Source organism: Lycium ferocissimum, chromosome 5 (assembly GCF_029784015.1).
Source record: "Lycium ferocissimum isolate CSIRO_LF1 chromosome 5, AGI_CSIRO_Lferr_CH_V1, whole genome shotgun sequence".
Classification (NCBI taxonomy): domain Eukaryota; kingdom Viridiplantae; phylum Streptophyta; class Magnoliopsida; order Solanales; family Solanaceae; genus Lycium; species Lycium ferocissimum.
The window spans coordinates 10,927,598-10,948,795 of NC_081346.1; the positions used below are offsets into that span (position 1 = coordinate 10,927,598).

The 21,198-nt window shown below is 34.9% G+C and overlaps 2 protein-coding genes across 2 annotated transcripts; both read left to right on the top strand.

Annotated features, from left to right (window-relative positions):
* The first annotated feature begins 5,165 nt into the window (after positions 1-5,165).
* Positions 5,166-9,749, top strand: LOC132055958 (cell division cycle protein 48 homolog). The gene is made up of 9 exons (XM_059447992.1): positions 5,166-5,307; positions 5,550-5,715; positions 5,900-6,128; positions 6,253-7,019; positions 7,117-7,338; positions 7,458-7,529; positions 8,098-8,379; positions 8,484-8,843; positions 9,292-9,749. Exons 1-9 carry the CDS (start codon positions 5,276-5,278, stop codon positions 9,592-9,594), a joined length of 2,433 nt encoding a protein of 810 aa, XP_059303975.1. The 5' UTR covers positions 5,166-5,275; the 3' UTR covers positions 9,595-9,749.
* A 1,503-nt stretch (positions 9,750-11,252) lies between these two features.
* On the top strand, positions 11,253-13,006 carry LOC132055959 (F-box protein At2g26160-like). Its single transcript, XM_059447993.1, has 2 exons — positions 11,253-11,445; positions 11,650-13,006. Exon 2 carries the CDS (start codon positions 11,651-11,653, stop codon positions 12,851-12,853), a length of 1,203 nt encoding a protein of 400 aa, XP_059303976.1. The 5' UTR covers positions 11,253-11,445; position 11,650; the 3' UTR covers positions 12,854-13,006.
* The last annotated feature ends 8,192 nt before the right edge of the window (positions 13,007-21,198 follow it).

A 21,198-nucleotide genomic window follows, 5' to 3' on the forward strand; every position in this document is an offset into this window, starting at 1 on the left:
AGTTGAAGCTCTTGAAGTTGGGTTCCAACTTCTGCTGTCTATCATTTTATAGTCTAGAAACTTAGCAACCACAAATTTTTTCAAGCATGTGTCTTCAGTCTTATACTTCTTCTCAAGTGCATCCCACAATTCTTTAGAAGCTTTTATAGCACTGTAGACGTTATACAGATCATCATCCAAAGCACTTAGGATGTAGCCCTTGCATAGAAAATCTGTCTGTTTCTACGCCTCAACAATCATAAATTTTTCGTTGGCCGGCATATTGGCGGCAGGCATAGGAGGGTCTTCGTTGATTAACTTCTGCATACCAAGAGTGGTAAGCCTAAAGAACACCCTTTGCTGCCATCCTTTGAAGTTGGCTCCGGAAATTTTTTTCGATTTTTCTGCCGGTGGCACATCGATTTGTTGCCGCAACGATCAGTAGAAGTAGTAGCGCTTTCAATTGCCGTTTCTTTTAACTATTAAAATTGACAAAAAACGTTTTAATAATCAGAATAGCAAACTTTTCACAACAACAACGGCGAAGTTTTTATGTTCTTCAAATCGTTGTTCAAGTATGAATTTTAATATTCCAACGAAGTTTTTATATCTTCAAGTCAGAATACGCAATTTCATATGGAGTAGAAAATCACACAGGTTTTAGTCTCCAAAACAAATTATAGATTAATATATAAAATATGTAATTTCCTTAAGATTGTTAGTAATCTGTATTTCGAAACAATAACTTAGCAAAATTTCCAGAAACCAGTAACTTTACAAAATCAGAAAGTATAAACCAATATAAAACAGAATCTGAAAAAATAATCATAAAGAGTATGCGAAAATATTTTTAAGGAACAAACAACACCGAATGCACAAGGCGTGTCTTACGAAATTATTCCCCTCAAGTACCCGAGGTTGAATGTGGAATATATCCTTCCAAGATAGAAAGATTTCACTCACCAGTGTATTGGTACCAAAAACTCCGATGTTAGACGAACCACTCAATGGCAGTAGAGCAAACAGAAGAAAACTTTTAAGAGAGTAGAAGAATAGATAATATCAGAAAATTCATAAGGACTAATCTGAGTATTAACTGGAATTTATAGCCATTAATGCACTGGTTGGGAAAAGGTTTGCAACCTTTCACCAAAATCTATTACAACTGGTGGGAAATTTAAAATAATCCGGAAAAGAAAAGGTCGCGGGTCAGACACGCGGATCCGGGTCACTAACGGGTCAGATCTGGATATTTTAATTAATTAATTAAATAATTAAAATTAAAGAAAATTGGTCCAAAAAGATTATCAATCAATCAGATCATTTGATCTGATCCAAATCCGAAGCCGATTAAAATTAAAGAAAATTTGGTCCAAAAAGATTATCAATCAATCAGATCATTTTAGCTGATCCGAAGCCTAAGCCAAGCTGAGCGATGACGGCGCCAGTGGAGACCCTCTTCTTAACCCTTTAACAATAAGAAGGAGTGCTTCTACTTTTAAGTAGGAGAACTTTTCTTTCCACCACCTATGAGGGACAAATGCTTATTTCATAAAGCAAGAGGGAACAACTCATTTTCCCTCCACTTCTTTTTCCTCCATTTCCCATTTAACCGATCAATTAAACTCAACAGTATCTAAACTCATGCGCTAACTTACCTCTTCAGGATTCATGAAAAGTGGATAACCTATGGTTGTTTGCGAGGAACTTTGGCACTCCATTTGGTTTTATTTTTATATGTTTGTTTGTTAGGCATGATATTTTCAGGTAAATCAGGTTTTTTTGTTCTTCATCTTTGAAACATTTTTGGGGCTGTATACATGGCTCAGGTATGACATTGGTGGTTAATGCTTCCCGTACCATAATTTTGGTATACAAATTTGTGTGATACAGTGAGTCTCCAATTGCATATGCCTATAAAATTGTTTCTTTACATATATACTTCAATGTTTTCCATCAATAGCACTCAACTGTGGATTTAAAAATTAAATGGTGATATTGTTCTTTTCTTTGCTTATACACGACTACAACTTAAACAAAACCATCCATGCCTTGTGTGTGTGTGTTTTTTTTTTTTTTTTTTTTTTTTTTTTTTTTGCACAAAGAAGAGAAACTTTACTATTAAGTTTAGCATAAGCTCTTTTATATTTTGTTCTCCACTCTTGGTCTTTGTGAGTGAGGTTTTTAACTTAAAAAGTAACATCTGTCTATTGAGTTAACATTCTCAGTACACCTTGTAGCTGAGGTATCCTCTTACTAAGTAGTAATGTTTTGTAGTTCTTGTACATTGCTTGTCCTTTCGTTCTGTATGACCGATCATTTATGTAAGATGTAGGGATTCTTTCCAAGGAAAGGATCGATGGATATTTCACCATTTCCTAAATCTATGTACTTTTCATTATGCATTCATCAAGATCACCTTTCAAGATGCCAATGAAGCTGTTGCCTTTGGCGTCAAGTGGAAGTGTTAATGTACTATGAACTCATTTTTAATGAAACTTTCAAAAATCTAGTGTTAATATTTTTACCTTACCAGCTAGAGTTAACATATATTTAAAATAAGATGCACGTTGATAAGCTGGTAAGACTGGTTTTATTTTCTCGGCGAACTTTTTGATTGCTTAGAAGTCCACAAATGTTTGCGAAGAGGATATTTAGAAAAGGAGATGTTGTTTTTACATCAGAAGCAAATTAAAATACCTGTTTTGTTAGTATCTTAAAATTTTGATATAGGACATACAAAGGAAAATGCTAATTTCTCACGGATCGTTACTCCACTTTTTCAAAATATTATGTGCATATATTTATTTGTTATGTATGTATTGAGGTTCTTTCTTACTACAGTTTTTCTATCAACTTTTACGAGTACGACGGCTTAAGATTTGACCCATGTGGAGTTTCTTATAAAACAAACTGAATGATGAATTGAAGTATTATGAAACAGTCGTGTACATTGCACTAGGGTGAAAATTTACTGAAGGCTAAATTGCTCTGGTAAGTTTGTAACGAATTGAAATAAGCTTTCTGAAAAGAATTATTTAGTAGAAAAGCTTTTGTCTTACAAGTGAAATAGTTTAGACTTTAAAACTTCTCATGAGGAGATAAACAATCATAAATAAAATCACAAAAACCTGCAGTCATTCTCTGGCATAAACAAAAACACAAAAACCTGCAGTCATTCTCTTCTTTATCTTTGATATCAAGAAAGATAGATATGCCAATGGTGTATGTTTCTTTTAATGTTCTGTATAGTGAAATTGATATTTTATGTTATCCATGCTGGAATTTTTGTTATTGTTTCTTTCTATTGGACTTCATGATTTTGTGATTGTTTGACTACCTAACATCTATAATGCTTTGTGATTGTTATTTCTTTTCTTAAAATGTAATACCCATACTTGCAGACTTGAGGTCCCGTATTGTTCACGACTTTAAATAATAGACGTAATTATAGCTCAAGAAAAACGGTGGAAAGATGGTCGTGGAAGAACTCACATATGACATAAGATACGTACCAGTTGTTGTATGGTCACCATTATGATCTGATTTGCTTGCACGCAATCATCCAGGATAAAAAGAGAAATTGTACTACTGAATTACAAGAAAATACGGGGAGAGAGTTCTAGAATAGAACTGACAAATTGCTGTGGTTTTTTTTAGTATGATTTACCATATTCTTGATGATAAATTTTTCTAGACTTCTTATTGTTGAAGTTTTTTCAAAAGATAACATATCTAAGAGCCATAAGAACTTCATGACCCTATTCATTTGGGCCGTGCAAAGCTCAAGCTACCTACATTTTGCTATGATGCTTGAATAGCCTGATCTGATTTATGAGTCTATTTGATGATCCATTATAGGTTTCTTTTGTGGTTGACCATGATGTTTGATAAATGAAAAAATCTTGACACATTTTCCTACCCATGCAATATGGAGGACCCTTTTACGTCGTGCAATCGTGAGCTCTTATATTGCCCAACAATTTGTTGAGTTTAATGGTGAGTTCTAAAGAATCTATTTTATGCGGTACAAAATATTTAACTCCTGAACGTCTATTCTCTTACTTTCTAATGCTTATGGCTGCTATGTATAATGCTTGATGTTAATTTGAATCTATCGTGTCGGATCTTATCTGCAGAGGTGTCCTTGGGTGGTCGGAAAATTTAGTTGACTAATATGGTCAGCATGTAAACTTTACCGGTGAGAGGATTATGTAGAACTATTCCTGAGACTTGCGCATTTTCTTTAAGAGTATCAAACCCCGGGAACAAAAGTTAGAATTCATGAAAGAAGAGCCTCCAATCTCAATGATAATTTACCTGTAAATTCGAGATTAGAAATTGTAAGAAGCAATTAAAGATAGGTTTCAACCTCAATTTTGAAGAGCAATATTTTCATTTCTCTGCTCTTTCAAGGTCACCATGCATAATCTTTATAGATCATAGAACTCCAAATCTTTGTTTATTTATGTATTATGTCATCTCCTTGTGCCATTTCAAATCATTATTGTGCTATTCATTATGCAATTGATTATCGGGCTGTAGTTATATCTACTTTGTGGTGTGTATGGGATGATGATCAAAGAAATGATAATTTTCGTGTCTAATTTTTTTCAGTGCGGATTGTATCTTTTCATGTCTAATCCATGGATAAAGTGCCTATGTTTTTTTTTACTATGCAACAGTACGTTTTTACATTTGGTGAAATAACTTCCACAAGAGATTGCTTATGATAATAGTACTTAACGGTGATGGAAATATTGAATTTGCAACAAGCATTTTTTTTTCCGGATATGACATAGAAATGAAAAAAAACTTACTAACAATTGTGACTTAAAAAAAGGCTGATGCATCGCGTAAGCGCAGGCATATTTACTAGTCAAATTATATAAATAGAAAAACTTATTCCCACTCAATATTTTTATCAACTTATGCTATGATAAAGTAGTTAAAATATTTATTAATTAAGGGATCATAAAAGTTTTTCCTGTATATAAACCGTCAACAAAACAATGTGTAAACTTTAATCCTAATCCTTATCCAATATCCATGTACGTGTACGAGGAGTCAAAAGAGAGGAAAAAAAAAGAAGAAGAATGAAACTAATAACGGGACCCACGTGGACAGGTGAGTTGTCTGTTGAAACGACAAGTATACAATATTTTGGAATTTTAGACGTGTTATAATCACTGAAAAACTTTGCAACATTTGTCAACATTTGTCCTTTCTTCTACTTCTGCAACTTTGTCTCTACACATATCCACCGATTTCAAGAGCTCTCTGTAACTGTACGATCATGGCACACCCAAGTTCTTCCACTTCAGACCCGTATGTTCTATTTTTCTTTCATCACATATGCTATGTCTTATTGTACTTGTAAAAATTAAATAGTACTAGTAGCTATTTTTGGTTTCTGCTACGTGTATTTTGTGTTTCTGTTACAAATTTTAATCTGCGAATTGAATTTGCTTCAACTTTTAGTTTAAACATTATATATGAAGTTTCTCTTATTTGATGATATATAGGTAGTATACTTCTAACTGTTAAAGTTTTCTGTGTTGAAAATTTAGGAAAAACAATAAGAAAGATTTTTCGACTGCAATTTTGGAGAGGAAGAAATCCCCTAACCGCCTTATTGTTGATGAGGCCTTAAATGATGACAATTCAGTTGTGTCTATGCACCCTAATAAAATGGAAGAGCTGCAACTATTTCGGGGAGATACTGTCTTGCTAAAGGTTTGTTGAAATTCTGGTCTTTCCCTTATATATTTGTTCTGTTTGACAATAGGGGTATCCTTCTTTTTATCATTTTCCAAGAAGTTGATAAACTTGGCGGGTATGTAGAGGATATTCTTTGTTCTCCATCACTTTTACACGTGTCATTGATTTGTAAGAAAGCTAAGAGAAACTTGTGTTGTAGGGTAAAAAACGAAAGGACACTGTTTGTGTTGTCCTTGCAGATGAACAATGTGAAGAACCTAAGATCAGATTGAACAAAGTCGTTCGAGCTAATCTTAGAATTCGTCTTGGGGATGTTGTGTCTGTACACCAGTGTCCTGATGTTAAGTATGCGAAGCGTGTTCACATTCTTCCAATTGATGACACAGTTGAGGGGATGACTGGCAACCTGTTTGATGCATACTTGAAGCGTAAGGCCACAATTTAAATTCTTCCATGCTCAATATCCTTGTCATTTTCATTATCTAGATTATATTATTTCTCATTTAAAACTGTCTTAAAATCTGTTTGCATTTGCCGTTGTTGACACAACAGCATACTTCTTGGAGTCTTACCGCCCTGTCAGGAAGGGCGATCTCTTCGCAGTCAGAGGTGGTATGCGTAGTGTTGAATTTAAAGTGGTTGAGACGGAACCCGGAGAATATTGTGTTGTTGCACCTGATACAGAGATCTTTTGCGAGGGAGAACCAATCAAGCGTGAAGATGAGGAGAGACTAAATGAAGTTGGATATGATGATGTTGGTGGTATGAGGAAGCAAATGGCTCAGATTCGTGAGCTGGTTGAACTCCCTCTAAGGCATCCACAGTTGTTCAAGTCAATTGGTGTGAAACCACCAAAAGGTATTCTCCTGTATGGTCCTCCTGGATCGGGGAAAACCTTGATTGGCAGAGCTGTGGCAAATGAGACTGGTGCATTTTTCTTTTTAATTAATGGGCCTGAAATAATGTCCAAATTGGCTGGTGAGAGTGAGGGTAACTTGAGGAAGGCATTTGAGGAAGCTGAAAAGAACGCACCATCTATCATTTTTATTGATGAGTTAGACTCAATTGCTCCAAAGAGAGAAAAGACACACGGCGAAGTTGAGCGGCGCATAGTTTCCCAACTTCTGACATTAATGGATGGGCTCAAGTCTCGATCTCATGTGATTGTCATGGGAGCCACCAACAGACCAAACAGTATTGATCCTGCTCTCAGGAGATTTGGGAGATTTGACCGAGAGATTGACATCGGCGTACCAGATGAAGTAGGGCGGCTGGAGATCCTACGGATTCATACTAAAAATATGAAGCTCGATGATAATGTGAGCTGGTCTTATGCTTGTTCCCATTGCTTACTAGAGCTACCTAGTTTAACCAATTATGAGTAGTTTAATCAAATTTTTGTTGATGCTGTCACAGGTTGATCTAGAGAGAGTTGCAAGAGACACACATGGTTATGTCGGATCTGATCTTGCTGCCTTGTGCACCGAGGCTGCGTTGCAGTGTATCAGGGAGAAAATGGATGTTATTGACTTGGAGGACGAGACCATTGATGCTGAAGTGTTGAATTCAATGGCTGTGACTAATGAGCATTTTCAAACTGCTCTGGGTGCTTCAAATCCATCAGCTTTACGAGAAACGGTGAGTTCAATCTATTCATAATTAAAGCCTTCCTTCAAGTGGGAGTTAACTGTTCCCTGTCTTTCGTGGTATCTGTTTCCTTTTGCTACTTCTAGATAACTGGATCTCCTGGTTTTCAGGTTGTGGAGGTACCCAACACCTCCTGGGAGGATATTGGAGGGCTGGAAAATGTCAAGCGGGAACTCCAAGAGGTATGTGATTATGAACTTATGATGCTGTAATGTTTGTATATATTGTCTGCCAAAGCCTGGACAGTAAGAAACAACGTGGTTGTTGTTCCTATTCATAAGAGCTAACAGTTCATGAGTTTCAATTTCAGGGGAAAGAAAAAGGGTTCTTTTCTATTTTTATTTTTTTAAATTTTGGGTTTGTCGTTTGTGTGTGTGTTGTGGTGGGGGGTGGATGTGGGGTGGTGGCGTCCAAAAATCTTTTACATTAGAATATCTTTACATTAGCCAATATACATATTATGTATCATAATGTATCAACCTTGTATAAAGGTGGATAATAGTGTATAAAAGGTGTTTATACCCAAATATGGGCTCAACCGGATAACAAACTCAAAATATGGGCTACTTGGTGTAAATATTTTCTCCCAGTAGACAGAGAGCAGACAGAGAGCATTCATGGTATACTATACATTTGCCGGATATTTTGTTTTAGGTTGATGGCTATTTATGTCAATTTTCCTTGTTTTTAAAGTTCTTTCATTTGCTGCTCCTACTGTTCTTACTTGGAAATCCACTTTGCTTTTGGCAGACTGTTCAGTATCCGGTTGAGCATCCTGAGAAGTTTGAGAAGTTTGGCATGTCACCCTCTAAAGGGGTTCTTTTCTATGGACCTCCTGGTTGTGGCAAAACGTTACTTGCCAAAGCTATTGCAAATGAGTGTCAGGCTAACTTCATAAGTGTGAAAGGACCGGAGTTGCTTACAATGTGGTTTGGAGAAAGTGAAGCAAATGTTCGGGAAATATTTGACAAGGCACGACAGTCTGCTCCGTGTGTACTGTTCTTTGATGAACTCGATTCCATTGCTACGCAGGTACTACCTCAAAGACTCGAGCCTGATATGGATTTCTCTTTTCAGTTCTGTCACAATTTTATATTTTTTTGATCTAACTCTTGTTGCATATGTCCCTCTTTTAGAGGGGGAATTCTGTGGGAGATGCTGGTGGTGCTGCTGATAGAGTACTCAATCAATTGTTGACAGAGATGGATGGAATGACGGCAAAGAAAACAGTATTCATCATTGGGGCAACAAATAGGCCAGACATTATTGACCCTGCATTGCTCAGACCAGGGCGTCTAGATCAATTAATTTACATTCCCCTCCCAGATGAAGCTTCCCGTCTTCAAATCTTCAAAGCATGTTTGCGGAAGTCCCCCGTCTCTAAGGACGTGGATCTGGCAGCTCTAGCACGGTATACACATGGTTTTAGTGGTGCAGACATAACTGAGATTTGTCAACGAGCATGCAAATACGCCATTAGAGAAAACATTGAAAAGGTAAAAGGTGCTTCTTTTTGCACATTAATATACTAGAATTCCTTGTTTTGGTCATATGATTTATTTTCAGATTTGCCTTGGTTTGTGTTTTAAAACAAAGAAAAGTGACTTTCTGAGGTAATTACCAATTTACCATTAGTTGAGTGACTTTTCCGTTACTATTAGTTGGGTGAGGTCTGACAAATCAAATCCTGGTATGTTTGAAACTTCACCTTGGTGTGAGGGTGGAAAACTCCTACAGTACTAGTTATACTTGGTAGTTTCTACAATTGTTTCCAACATCTTAACCTTCCTGACAGAAGGTCCATTTATCTGAAATCACATTCCTCATCCTTTACATGTAAATTCTGGTGAATGTTTAGTGATGATATACTTGCTATATGTGAATTGCTCTTTTTGCAATTTCTTGATAGTTTAACTTACTTCTCTTTGATTGGGGGAATGACAGGATATTGAGAGAGAGAGGAAGAGGGGAGAAAACCCTGAAGCAATGGATGAAGATGACACTGATGACGTGGCTGAAATAAAGGCTGCACACTTTGAGGAGTCCATGAAATATGCTAGACGAAGTGTGAGTGATGCTGACATTAGGAAGTACCAGCTTTTTGCTCAAACATTACAGCAGTCACGGGGACTTGGAACTGAATTCAAATTCGCTGAGCACGCAGCTAATGCTACAACAACCGGGGCAACATCCGACCCATTCGCTTCTGTTAATGCTGCCGGAGACGATGACGACTTGTATAGTTAATAAGTTAACCTTGTGCAGCTTAATAATAAATGTGGTGGATGTTTACCTATTATAGATGAGGATGATAGGGTGCTGGAAAAATGGAATGTTAAGTGGTAAGTAGTATAAGTACGTTTGCATGTTGCGACTCTGGTATGAAAGAAATATTAGTGACATAAATAAAACCTAAATGTTTTCCTATCATAGGCAGAAAGTGTCTCTCATTTTGTTCGTTTGACAGAAAGTCCAATTGCCCAATATTTAGCTTTTGTGGTTGATTAGATTTGAGACCATCATTTTGTCGGAGTCCCTGATATCATGATAAAAAGTTGACATTGGGTGAAGGATTTTTTATTATATACTTCTCGTTTCTAAATGTATAGCCGATGTAGACCTTTCCTCATGGAAGGTTCCCATACTCCTATATGATATTAAGTAAATGTGATTGTTGCTGAAACATAGCGAGGACTATTCTGAACTTAATAGTCTCCCAGAGACAATATAATCCTGACATGGTGACTATATAATTCTACCGAATTTATCAATTCTAGCTTCCTTCTTCAACTTGTATTAATGTTTTACTTGTCTGACAATCTAGTTTTGTAAGTCAAGAACATCAAATGGTCCTTTCTTTTTCAGAGCAAACCTAACAATATTTTTCATATATATAATATATAGTGGGAGTTAGTTGCATATATCGCAACATGATTTTGTTATTTAAGTGTAAGTCGCATATATGGCAAAAAAATAAATGGTGGATCATTTTCCTACGTTAGATTTTGTTATTTTCTTTTCTTAATAGCTAAACAACACAACTTTTTTATTTAACTTTTTCTAGAATATTTCTCAACATTTTGAAATAAAAGTAGCATTTCTAATTCAGCTATAAATTTGAGGGAAAATAATTAAATTAATTCATGTTTTATTTGCACTTAATTCATATCATTTTTTTTTTTTGTGCGGAATGCCCTTCAAAGGCACTAGTCTTTAACTTTTACCCCTCAAATTTGAAATCTTTAATTTTTGACCTTCGCCTAAAAATTCATGGGTTCCGTGTTTGAACCTACCTCAATCAAATATTTAAAAAAAAAAAAAATTCGCAAGGCAGAAGTTTGTAGCAGAATTAGGCCTATTCAGGTAGATGTTTGCCTTAAGACAAACTTTTACCCGAAAAGTTAGGCCTATTTAGGCAGAGGTGTGCCTTATTATGCCTGAATAGGCCTAATTTTGCTATGAAGTCCTGCCTTGCAATTTTTTTTTCTGTTTGATTGAGCAGAGGTTTTGAACCTAGAACCTCGAGATATTAGGCGAAAGACAAAAATTAAATACCAACAATTTGAGGGGGAAAAATTAAAGAGCAGTGCCTTTGAAGGAAATCGTGCAAATAACCGAATTCATCTATGCAAGTGAATTTGCAGGATTGCCCTTCGTTGGGGGTGGTCTTTAATTTTGCCCCTCAAATTGGTGGTCTTTAACTTTTGCCCTTCACTTAAAGTCCTCTGGTTATTTCGAACTCCACTCAGTTAAAAAATTTTAAAAAATTGGCAAGGTAAAATTTGCATTTTAAACTGACCTGGCTTGGGCTTCAAACCCACAACCTCAGAATATTAGGTTAAAATTTAAAGACCACCAATTTGAAGGACAAAAATTAATGACCACCCAAATGAAGGACAATCCGCGCAAAAAACATGAATTTAACATTGGAAAGGCCTTGGAGAACAAAATTGTGGTGGGCTGGAGATACTAGGGAGCTGTGGAGGGCCGGAGGTTTTATTCTTAATCTCAGTTTCATGAATATCATCTTTCGGGGACCAAATTAAAGTTGCTAGTCCTAGAAAAATCGCTGTATGGGGTGTCAAATTTCCAAGATAGGTAAAAGTTAACATCTTAAACTAGCAAATTATAATCCAAAAGTGACAGTTATAGCTTCTTTCTTACCTAAGTATTAAATTTTCCAAAAATTAAGCCTCGTCCCGCCCTGTTTTAAAATAATTCTGAATCGTGCCCTAAAAGAGGGATTTTTTCTTAGCTATACATATACATAGTAGGGTTTCGTGTCTAACTTGAAATTTCTAGTATGGCACAAGAGATGGCTGATTGGTCGGAACTTCAATATGATCTGCTTGTTCTGATTGCTGCACGTTTTAATTTGATTGAAGACTACCTAAATTTTGGTGCTGTCTGCAAATCCTGGCACTCTGTGGCCACCAAGAATAATTTTAACAATGACCTGCCTAGAGCTTCTTGGCTGATATTAGCAGAGGAAGAGGATGAGGGAAATTCCTTTCGGAAATTCTTCAGCCTCTATAATGGCATGATTTTGAAGAAGAGGATCCCGAAACCTAGCAGAAAACGATGTATGGAGTCTACGGGTTGGCTTATAACAGTCGGAGAAGATGAGGGTGAAATTAGTCTGCTACATCCCTTTTCCGGTGTTCAGATTGAATTGCCACATCAAAATACCACTGAAGTTTATAAGGATCACCGGACTGGCTGGCTGATGAGCTTTATTCGCAAGGCAGTTTTGTCAGCTAATCCTTCTCATACATCCGACTATGTTCTCGTTGTCATTGAGGGAGGCATGAGGTTCCTCAGTTTCTGGAGACCAGGCGATTTGAGATGGACTAGAGTTAGATGGGAAGGAACCAATCACGAACGACTTGCTGATTTGGTATATTTTAACGGCCAAATTTATGCCGTGGATTATTGTAGCCAAGTTCTAGTTTGTGATGTTGCTGATTTTGTTGGCCCTGAACCCACTAAAAGTCACATCATAACGCAGATACCACCCAAACCTGGAGACTATCGAGAACACTTATACATAGTAGAATCACTAGGATCATTATTTGTAATTGTGCGATATGGTGTTCAATTTAGGGCCATCAAAGATGATTCCGACAGGATTCCACTGACGCTCATCCCGGCAGAACGTATTGAGGAGCAGGAAGAGGAGCTAACATATGGGACGACAAATTTTCGAGTTTTCCAGGTCAATTTAGCTACTTGCAAAGTGACACAAACCAGGGAATTAGGGGAGCGGGCATTTTTTCTGGGTGCTAACTCTTCTCTTTCAGTCCAAGCTTCTCAATTTCCAGGAATCAAGCCCAATCATATTTATTTTACAGACGATTTTTTCGAATCATATCTCGGTTTTGCAGAAGGAGGAGGCTTGGACATGGGGGTTTGCAACTTAGCGGATGGCAGCATCCAGCTGCATTATGAGGGTGTTTCCCTCAGTCCTGTTTGTCCTCCGACTTGGGTCACACCAACTTTGTATTGAGTCAGACTCATGTCTTATTTAATCTCTTTTTTATGCTATATGTTATTGTTTCACTATAGAAGTGATGTCTTTTTTAACAACTACAACCTGTCGTTTACCTTCAGAACTGATTTATGTATCTTTCCTGTTTATAATGGTAAGTTACTTCCACTAGTTGTTATACTTCCTTTTATTTCAAGTATGTTGTGTTGGAATGCAATTAGTATTGGCCTTACTCTCAAATTTCTTACTGAAACCTGTTCAAGATCTAATAATGTTGAGGTGCAGTCGCTGTTGTGATTTATATACTTAACTGGAAAACATGCAGAAGTAGATGATGTAACCATCTTCTAGCTCTCTAAGAGGGTATAAGATATTTTTTAACTACTCCCAAGTGTGTGGCTTAGCGGTCAATGAAGTCGCAGAGAATCACGAGGTCCCGGGTTCAAATCCCAGCGGAGACAAAAAGCACTTGGTGATTTTTAAAAAGGCTTATTGTAAGAAGAGTTGAAGTTATTCCTAGATTTTGTAAGGAATTAACAGCAAGATACTCTCTGCAAAAAGTTTCCCTTTCAATATTCACATTTTGAACCTGCAGTTTTCTTTCAAAATTATCAAAAGAAATTAATCTTTAATACATGCATGTGAAAATATATGACACGGAAGCATGTCAATGCAGATAGATATATGCCTATGTGTGGCATATAAGAGTCTGTACATATAAACAAAGGGATTATAAATTTCTAAATCTGCTCGAGGAAACACAGAAATTGCCAATGAAGCAAAATAAATGTATGTCAACGAGTGGCATTGATATAGTTAACCACTGAAACCAAACATGGATAAAGAATAAAAGCATTTGCGATGCATGACTTCATACTCCATCATTGAGCTAATGATGAAGAGTACAAGATAGTAGCAAAAGAAACAAAAGGCTGTTACAAAAATGATCTGTAGTTCCTGAAAAATATTCCAGTTTATGCTTTACTGTTTCATGCATGTTCAAGGGTCTATCCACTTTTCTGCAATCTTTGTGGCAAATAAGACGAGTAACCAATATAGTTATTGCTTTTAGCGAGCTCTGAGGCTTTGTTGATAGAAATTAAAATCTAAAATCTCAAGAATCCCGATATGTAAGACTTGTCTGTTGTCACTTATTTTTGTGCAAGTCACCAAATAGAGAAGTGAATGAGAAGCCATAATAGCATTCCCTAAACCTTCCTATGCATTTCCTTTTTAACTAACATAACCGGATCCGACACATAATTTTCTAAATTTCCCAATGGGCCTGTTATGAGGCTATTTTCATTCATAACATGATATTAAAATTTAATATTGACCAAAAAAGAGCCTTCACTAATTCACGACCCTGCAGTTCTTTCTGATCTTTCCCTGCCTGACAGTCATAACCTCTATATATGGATCCGATTTTCGCCATTGTAGCTGCAAATTTAGGAGTCCAATTTGCACCATGAATCCCGTTATCATTATTCCTTACCATACCCCTTGAACGTTCATTTAAATGAAAACTAATGCATTTTTGTGTAATACACTCAGTACAAATTTTCTCAAATTTGCACTAACCATGACAAACTAATAAAAATTTGTAAAAGTATCGGGGCTGGATAAATTTTTCTGTCAGTTGCATAGGGGTCCTTCGACTTTCCAATGGGACATTTTGATTTCATGTAGATGAAAAGGGGATTGCATGCTAGCAAATTAAAGAGGAAATGCCACAAATGCTTGCATTATTGGAAACATTGACATCCATATATAACATTAACATCCATATATAAGAATGCAAGTTTGCTAAAATAAATGAATATCGTTGGCAGCCCATATTTTCTTCTAATACACTTTTACAAACAGAAAAACTGCTGCTCATGATGACCATTCACGGTATTTTGTATAAATTGGTTGACCCTTCTGATCTTCATAACCCAAATAGATACCGTCATCCTTCACCATATATATGCATCTTCCATTATCCTTTGGCATAAAAGAACTTGCATCATGAACGCAATGTTTCACATCGTTATATACGTCGAATACGGCATCTTTAAGACCCCACCAAAAGTGACAAAAGAATAAAGTACGATGAGGTATTGCGCAAAAATGCCATTTGTAATCTGTTCTCAGTGGAGGGTAAGTGTGCCCAAAATCGTTATCTGCAGATGCACAATGAAGTTGTAGCCAAGGAGAATTCTCAGGAAGATTATTCAGAATGTGCACCTCGCGACGGTCGTAAAACCCGCAACCCTGAATATTGTAGGGCATGATGATAAACAACAAGAAGATCATCTTCACTAAGGAGTGAACCATCTTGAGAAGATAATTAGGATATATGCTATTGAATTATGAAATTACTTTGAATGTGTGTGTGTATATATATATATATGTTGAGACTTTTTATGCTATATGGAAAGCAAAACATTCAGAGGAAACAAATTACTTTATTGTCATTTAATAGTTGTTCTTATTACCGTAAAAAAAGAAATTGGTCATTTATTTAGTTTATGATTTAGGAAGATTTCCCCTGAAAGTAATTAAAAATCTGAATGGGATATATATCTTTATAGAGTACTTGTTAATGAATATGTTATCAAATGTTTTCTCCACGATGAAAAATAAAATCAACCAGATTAAGTAAAACATTCATTAATTTAATCAAAGTGGAAAGCTGTTTAACGCATTACTCTTGATAACTGTTATCTTGGGTGCTTCCCAAAATGAGATGCTCATGATCGCATAGGAAATCTATTTAACACATTACTCTTTATACCTCTTATAAGGGTATAATTGTTCGGTCAATGATTAAGAAGATAATCTTTTGTCCAAATTGGAATTTATCTCAGAGATTTTTTTTTTTCAGGTAAACCTCTGTTTATGAGGTTAAAAAAATTATTCGAGGCGGTTAGCGAGCTTTGCGGGTTTATTGATAGAAATTGAACTCTAAAATCTCGAGAATCTCGATATGTAAGCATGGCCGGCTCTAAGGTAGTAATAGCAGGTTTATAAGTTTTCACTAAGAAAATATTAAATACTTTTAATAGAAAAGTAATTTTTTTTTTATAAAAATTTTACTGTAATTTTTTTTATTGTGAATAGCGTGTTCATTCTAATTCTTAAATTATTGCCATAAACATGTAGGAAAAGTCATAATTAAAGTATTAAAGTAATATTATTTTAGACTCCATCAATAAGAGATACTTTTATTGAAATAAGTTAGTGAGGAACCAAAAACTAAAAGTAAAGCTAATTGTATAGCAACATACGAACTTGAAAATTTGGAGTTTTTATTGGGTATGACTATTTGGTACGAGATATTATTTTTTGTTAATTCAGTTAGCAAAAGTTTGCCATCAAAAAATTGAAGCGTATGGAATTTTTTTTGATTTTCTGTATGGTGGTAACAAATTGAGATCATTAGATGACAAGAATTTTAAAGTATTTCCTTAATCTTGAATGTTTTATAAAACATAGTAATCACTCACTCACCCCAATATCGATAGTCTAGACTTAATTTCTGAATTAGAAATGTTAAGAGAAATCGTACAAGTAGATAATAATCTAATTAATCGATATACTCGATCAAATAAAAAGACTTGCTTTTTTTCAAATGCTTATATTGCTTATAGAATAATTTTAATAATTCTCTAATAGTTGCCTCAACGGAACATGTTTTTCAAAATTAGAATTGATAAAATCTTACCTAAGTTCAATAACGCCTTATAAATATTAATTGGATTAACTATATTACTAATTGAAAAAGAATTATTAGAATGAATTGATTATAAAAAGAATATTAATATATTTGCATCTCTAGAAACTAGAAGAATAGAATTTAAATCAAAATATATTAAAGCTTTTTTTTCTTTTAATTTAAGGCCTCTCATTAAATTATGGCTTTAGGCCCCTAATGTGCTTGAGCCCATTTATCAAGTTAACTCAGGAACATAAAATTGTGGTTGTAAGTAAAGGTGGCAACCGGTTCCAACCGGAACCGGTTAAGGAACCGGCCGGTTCCGGTTAAAAAACCGGAACCGCTTAGCAGGTTCACTGGTGTTTTTTGTATTATATATATATTATAGTATTTATTAGTATATTGTAGCTATATTTACATATGTTATACAAGTTTATAATTAAAGTTTAAATATTTACCGACTAATGCATAATGAAGAATGTATAGTGCTTTTCATATACATATATATGTATAACTTATATATACTTATATATATATATATATGTATAACTTAATATATATACTATATATACTTATATATATGTACTATATACTATATATACTTATATATATACTATATATACATATCTACTATATATACTATATATATATATATATACTATATATACATATCTACTATATATACTATATATACTTAATATATATACTATATATATTTATATACTATATATACTTATATATGTGTATAACTTAATATATATACTATATATACTTATATATATGTACTATATACTATATATATACTTACTTATATACTTATATGTATATATATGTACTATATACTATATATACTTATATATATATTATATATACATGTCTACTATATATACTATATATACTTATATATATACTATATATACATATCTACTATATATACTATATATACTTAATATATATACTATATATATTTATATACTATATATACTTTCATTTTTTATTTTTTTAATTTTTACAAGCTTTTCAAAAATCGTTAACCGGTTCTACCGGAACATAAAATTGTGGTTGTAAGGTTTTGAATTAGAGATTTTGTGCAAGTCACTTGCTTTCTTGCATTGTGAGAATATGGAGTGCATAGTAGTTTAAGCAGCCAAAGTTTTACTGAGTTACTCATAGTCATAGGTGGTATTACTATCTCTTCTGTACTCGCGTGGAAGTTACGATCACTAAGTTATAACATTAATCCAGTAATAACTGAATATTCTTATAGCATAGTTCGTTTTCTATAAAATCCGGTAAAGTCATAAGGCAATTTAATTTGGGAAAATGAAATTCACTATTGAATGACTCTTGATATCTTCTTTATGACAATTAACAATTAAGTGAATTAGAAAGTGAAAGCTATTCCCATTTCAGTGAGGTAGTATCAAGTGTGAGATCAGCCTACGTCCTCAGATTTAGATTAGGTTGGTGCCTATGACTTGCAAATTGATATAGAATTAGCTGCAATTGATACATGATGAATCAATATTTAGATCGAATGCTCTTCTGTCTCCATTCCTAGAGTCTATGTAATTTATGATGTTTATTACCTAGTGTCATATCTTTTTGTAAGATTTTCTACTTTTTGGTATACTTGTAATATTCTTATGAGATTTTTAAGACTACGCGGACCAATTCCCATCTCTATTATTTAACTTTTGTGTAGTAAAATGGAGACACAACTAGCTGTCAACTGCTATATCTGATTATTTTGTGTGTTGGTTGTGCAATAAATTGTACATAAAGATTGTAAGAAGTGTGAAATGCGTTATGGCGTATATGAGATCCATCTGTATAGATATCATCATCTACATCTAGAAAGCCGTATGCTTTGGAAGAAGCTTGTACAGTTTGGAAAGGGGTTTTTGATTGATCAAAAGAAGAATCTACTTCAACCGATATGCCCTTAGGCACGGCCATACATAACATAGAAATCACACGAAAAGGGTGGACAATTAGCTAGAGCAGCGGGTGTTGTAGCGAAATTAATTGCAAAAGAGGGGAAATCGGCCACATTAAAATTACCTTACGGGAGGTCTGTTTGATATCCAAAAACTGCCAACGATCGGACAAGTGGGGAATGTTGGGGTGAACAAGAAAAGTTTGGGTAGAGCCGGATCTAAGCGTTACTTCTAGAGAAGTCGTCAGGTAGTAAGAGGAGTAGTTATGAACCCTGTAGACTATCCCCATGGGGGTGGTGAAGGGAGAGCCCCAATTGGTAGACAAAAAGGGAAAAAAAGATACGACCCCGCCAGCTTGTGTTTCGAAAAACGATAACTACATTATCTACGTTATTCTTCTAGTCTACAAATTACATTTGAATGAAAATGTTAATATGTGTATACAAGCATGCTCAGGGTCAGGAAGAGACAAACCATGGCAAAGATCAGAGACATTCTTCAATTTCTTCCTAAACAGATAACTAATCATCTGTTTCTTCTTATTTTCATAATCTAATTAATTTCTGTTGTATATGGCAGTAGTCTCTTCAAGCACATCCATCATATATCTTGGTCTTTCTGTGTGAAACTCATTTTACTCTGTAATAAATCAATTCCCACTTGGGCGGAAATATATGCAGTACAGGGAAGATAGGTATGATAGGTTTGTCATTTGTTTACTCTGCTGAGATGAGCTTGCATTAAAATTTTGAATCACTCTAGCTTAGGGCTTACAGTATACCGGGAAAAGTTCACAAATAGCCATTTTTAGAGCCTGTAATTGAAAAATAGCAGCATTCCAAAGTCGTTGAAAAATATTCATTTTTTAACACGGAGGACAAAAGTATCTCGCACTTTAAAAATGCATAGACCAACCTTTTCAGCTTTTCCCAAACTCCAGGATATTATCACGGAGTTTCACTTGTTAGAAGTTCGAACTCTGACAATTTTTTTCTGAACTCAAGCATTTTTTTTCTAGAGTTTTTCAGTGTTTTAGCTAAGGTAATTGTGTCCAGATTTTGTCTCCACATGGCTATTTTTTAATTACAGACCCGAAAAAAGACTAGCCCATACCATTTTTACCAGTATGCCTGTGAAGTAAGTTGGGGCTTGGGAGAGCACACGACTATTGGGTATTGGGCCAGATTGTTTGCCCAATAATGGGTTCGGTCCAGCCCACAACCTATTAGGATGTAGACCAGCATTTCTTTTTACAGCTCTTTAATTTAAACACAAAAAAGGTAAAGAATCCTAGAACAAACCTCAAAAGCAAAGACACCCAACATGGATGTGTTTTCCATGAAATGTTAAAACAGAAACCTCAAAGACGCAAAGCCTCAAAAGCTCAAGAATTCCTACTTTCATGAACTTAAGAAAGAAACAGAAACTTTAAAGTACAACTTGTGACAATGTTTAGTAGACTTATAACAACATTGAATTTAGAATTGGAATATAACTATTTTCCTTTTGAATTTTAATTGGAAGATGTATTTGTTGAAAAATAATGGAATATTGCATGTGTACAGGAATTTAAAAATTAGGCTTAACAAATCGACAACCCTGCAATTTGCCAGTAAATATTCATTTTGATACTCGAACAATGGCTTGTTTCAATGGAGCACCTAAACACGTGATAAAGTGTTCCTATTAAGGCACTTTCAGTTCAAATTTTGAAAAACTTTTGCGCGTATTCTCAAGCGTTTTACGGCTTATTGAGGCTAATCACGTGGAGAAAATCCAACTTCAACACCAAAGAGATGTTTGGCTTCTAGCAACCCTAATGAACATCTAAACACTTGATTCTACCAACTCTTGATGTTTAACCCTTGATTTCTCTTGAATATATGTTAAGATGGTATGGAGAATGTTCTAGAGCCCTCTTGAGGTGTGGAGAATGAATAAAATGAAAAATAAGAACTTGGGGTCCTTCTTATATAAAATTTAAAAGCTGCCCAAATGAGGATTATACGGACCTTATACGGTCCGTATAACCGACCGTATAATACCTCCAGTGAAAGACCCCTCTCTGGACCGGTTATACGGTCCCTTATACGGACCGTATAAGTGGCCGTATAACTCACATTTTTCGAAGTTGATCCCGATGTTTCGTTTGACTTCCAATTCTTATAGGACCTTCTTAACACTTGTTTAACACTTCATTAACAATCTAAGGAGTATTATAACTCTTCCTCAAGACATTATTAAATCAACATTAGGTCGGTACTTCGCAAAACCTTTCCAAAACACGACTTATACTTTGCCTTGCTCAACGAACTTTCTTCTCTAGACTCAAATGTCTTTGCAATCTTAATTAGAATCGTTAAGTACCCCTTCTTACTTGTAGGGACATCATATACATCTTACCCTGCGTTAGTCTATTTACCGCACAACTACATGAAATTTTTCGAGGTGTAACACGAAGGAGATTAATTGTGCTTCTTTTGAATATATTTACATGTATAAGGTGTTGGTACAATATAATTGAGACGTTTCTTGAATAGCCAAAGTCGTAATTATCTATTATATAAGTATATGTAGGTAAAAGTCGAACAAACTATAGTTACCGGTTTACCGTACCGAAAAATATCGAAACTGAACTTAAAAATACCGAATTAATTTGATATGATAATGATATGATATTTTTAAAAATCGAAAATCAAAATTACCGAACTTTTCAATTTCGT

What these genes read in the sequence shown, in the direction of transcription:
- LOC132055959 (XM_059447993.1), top strand. Translation starts at nt 11,651, where the DNA reads ATGGCACAAGAGATGGCTGATTGGTCGGAACTTCAATATGATCTGCTT.
- LOC132055958 (XM_059447992.1), top strand. Translation starts at nt 5,276, where the DNA reads ATGGCACACCCAAGTTCTTCCACTTCAGACCC. An exon ending in AGTTCTTCCACTTCAGACCC is followed by an intron (nt 5,308 to 5,549) that starts GTATGTTCTATT and finishes TTGAAAATTTAG; the next exon opens with GAAAAACAATAAGAAAGATT. An exon ending in TCAAGCGGGAACTCCAAGAG is followed by an intron (nt 7,530 to 8,097) that starts GTATGTGATTAT and finishes TGCTTTTGGCAG; the next exon opens with ACTGTTCAGTATCCGGTTGA.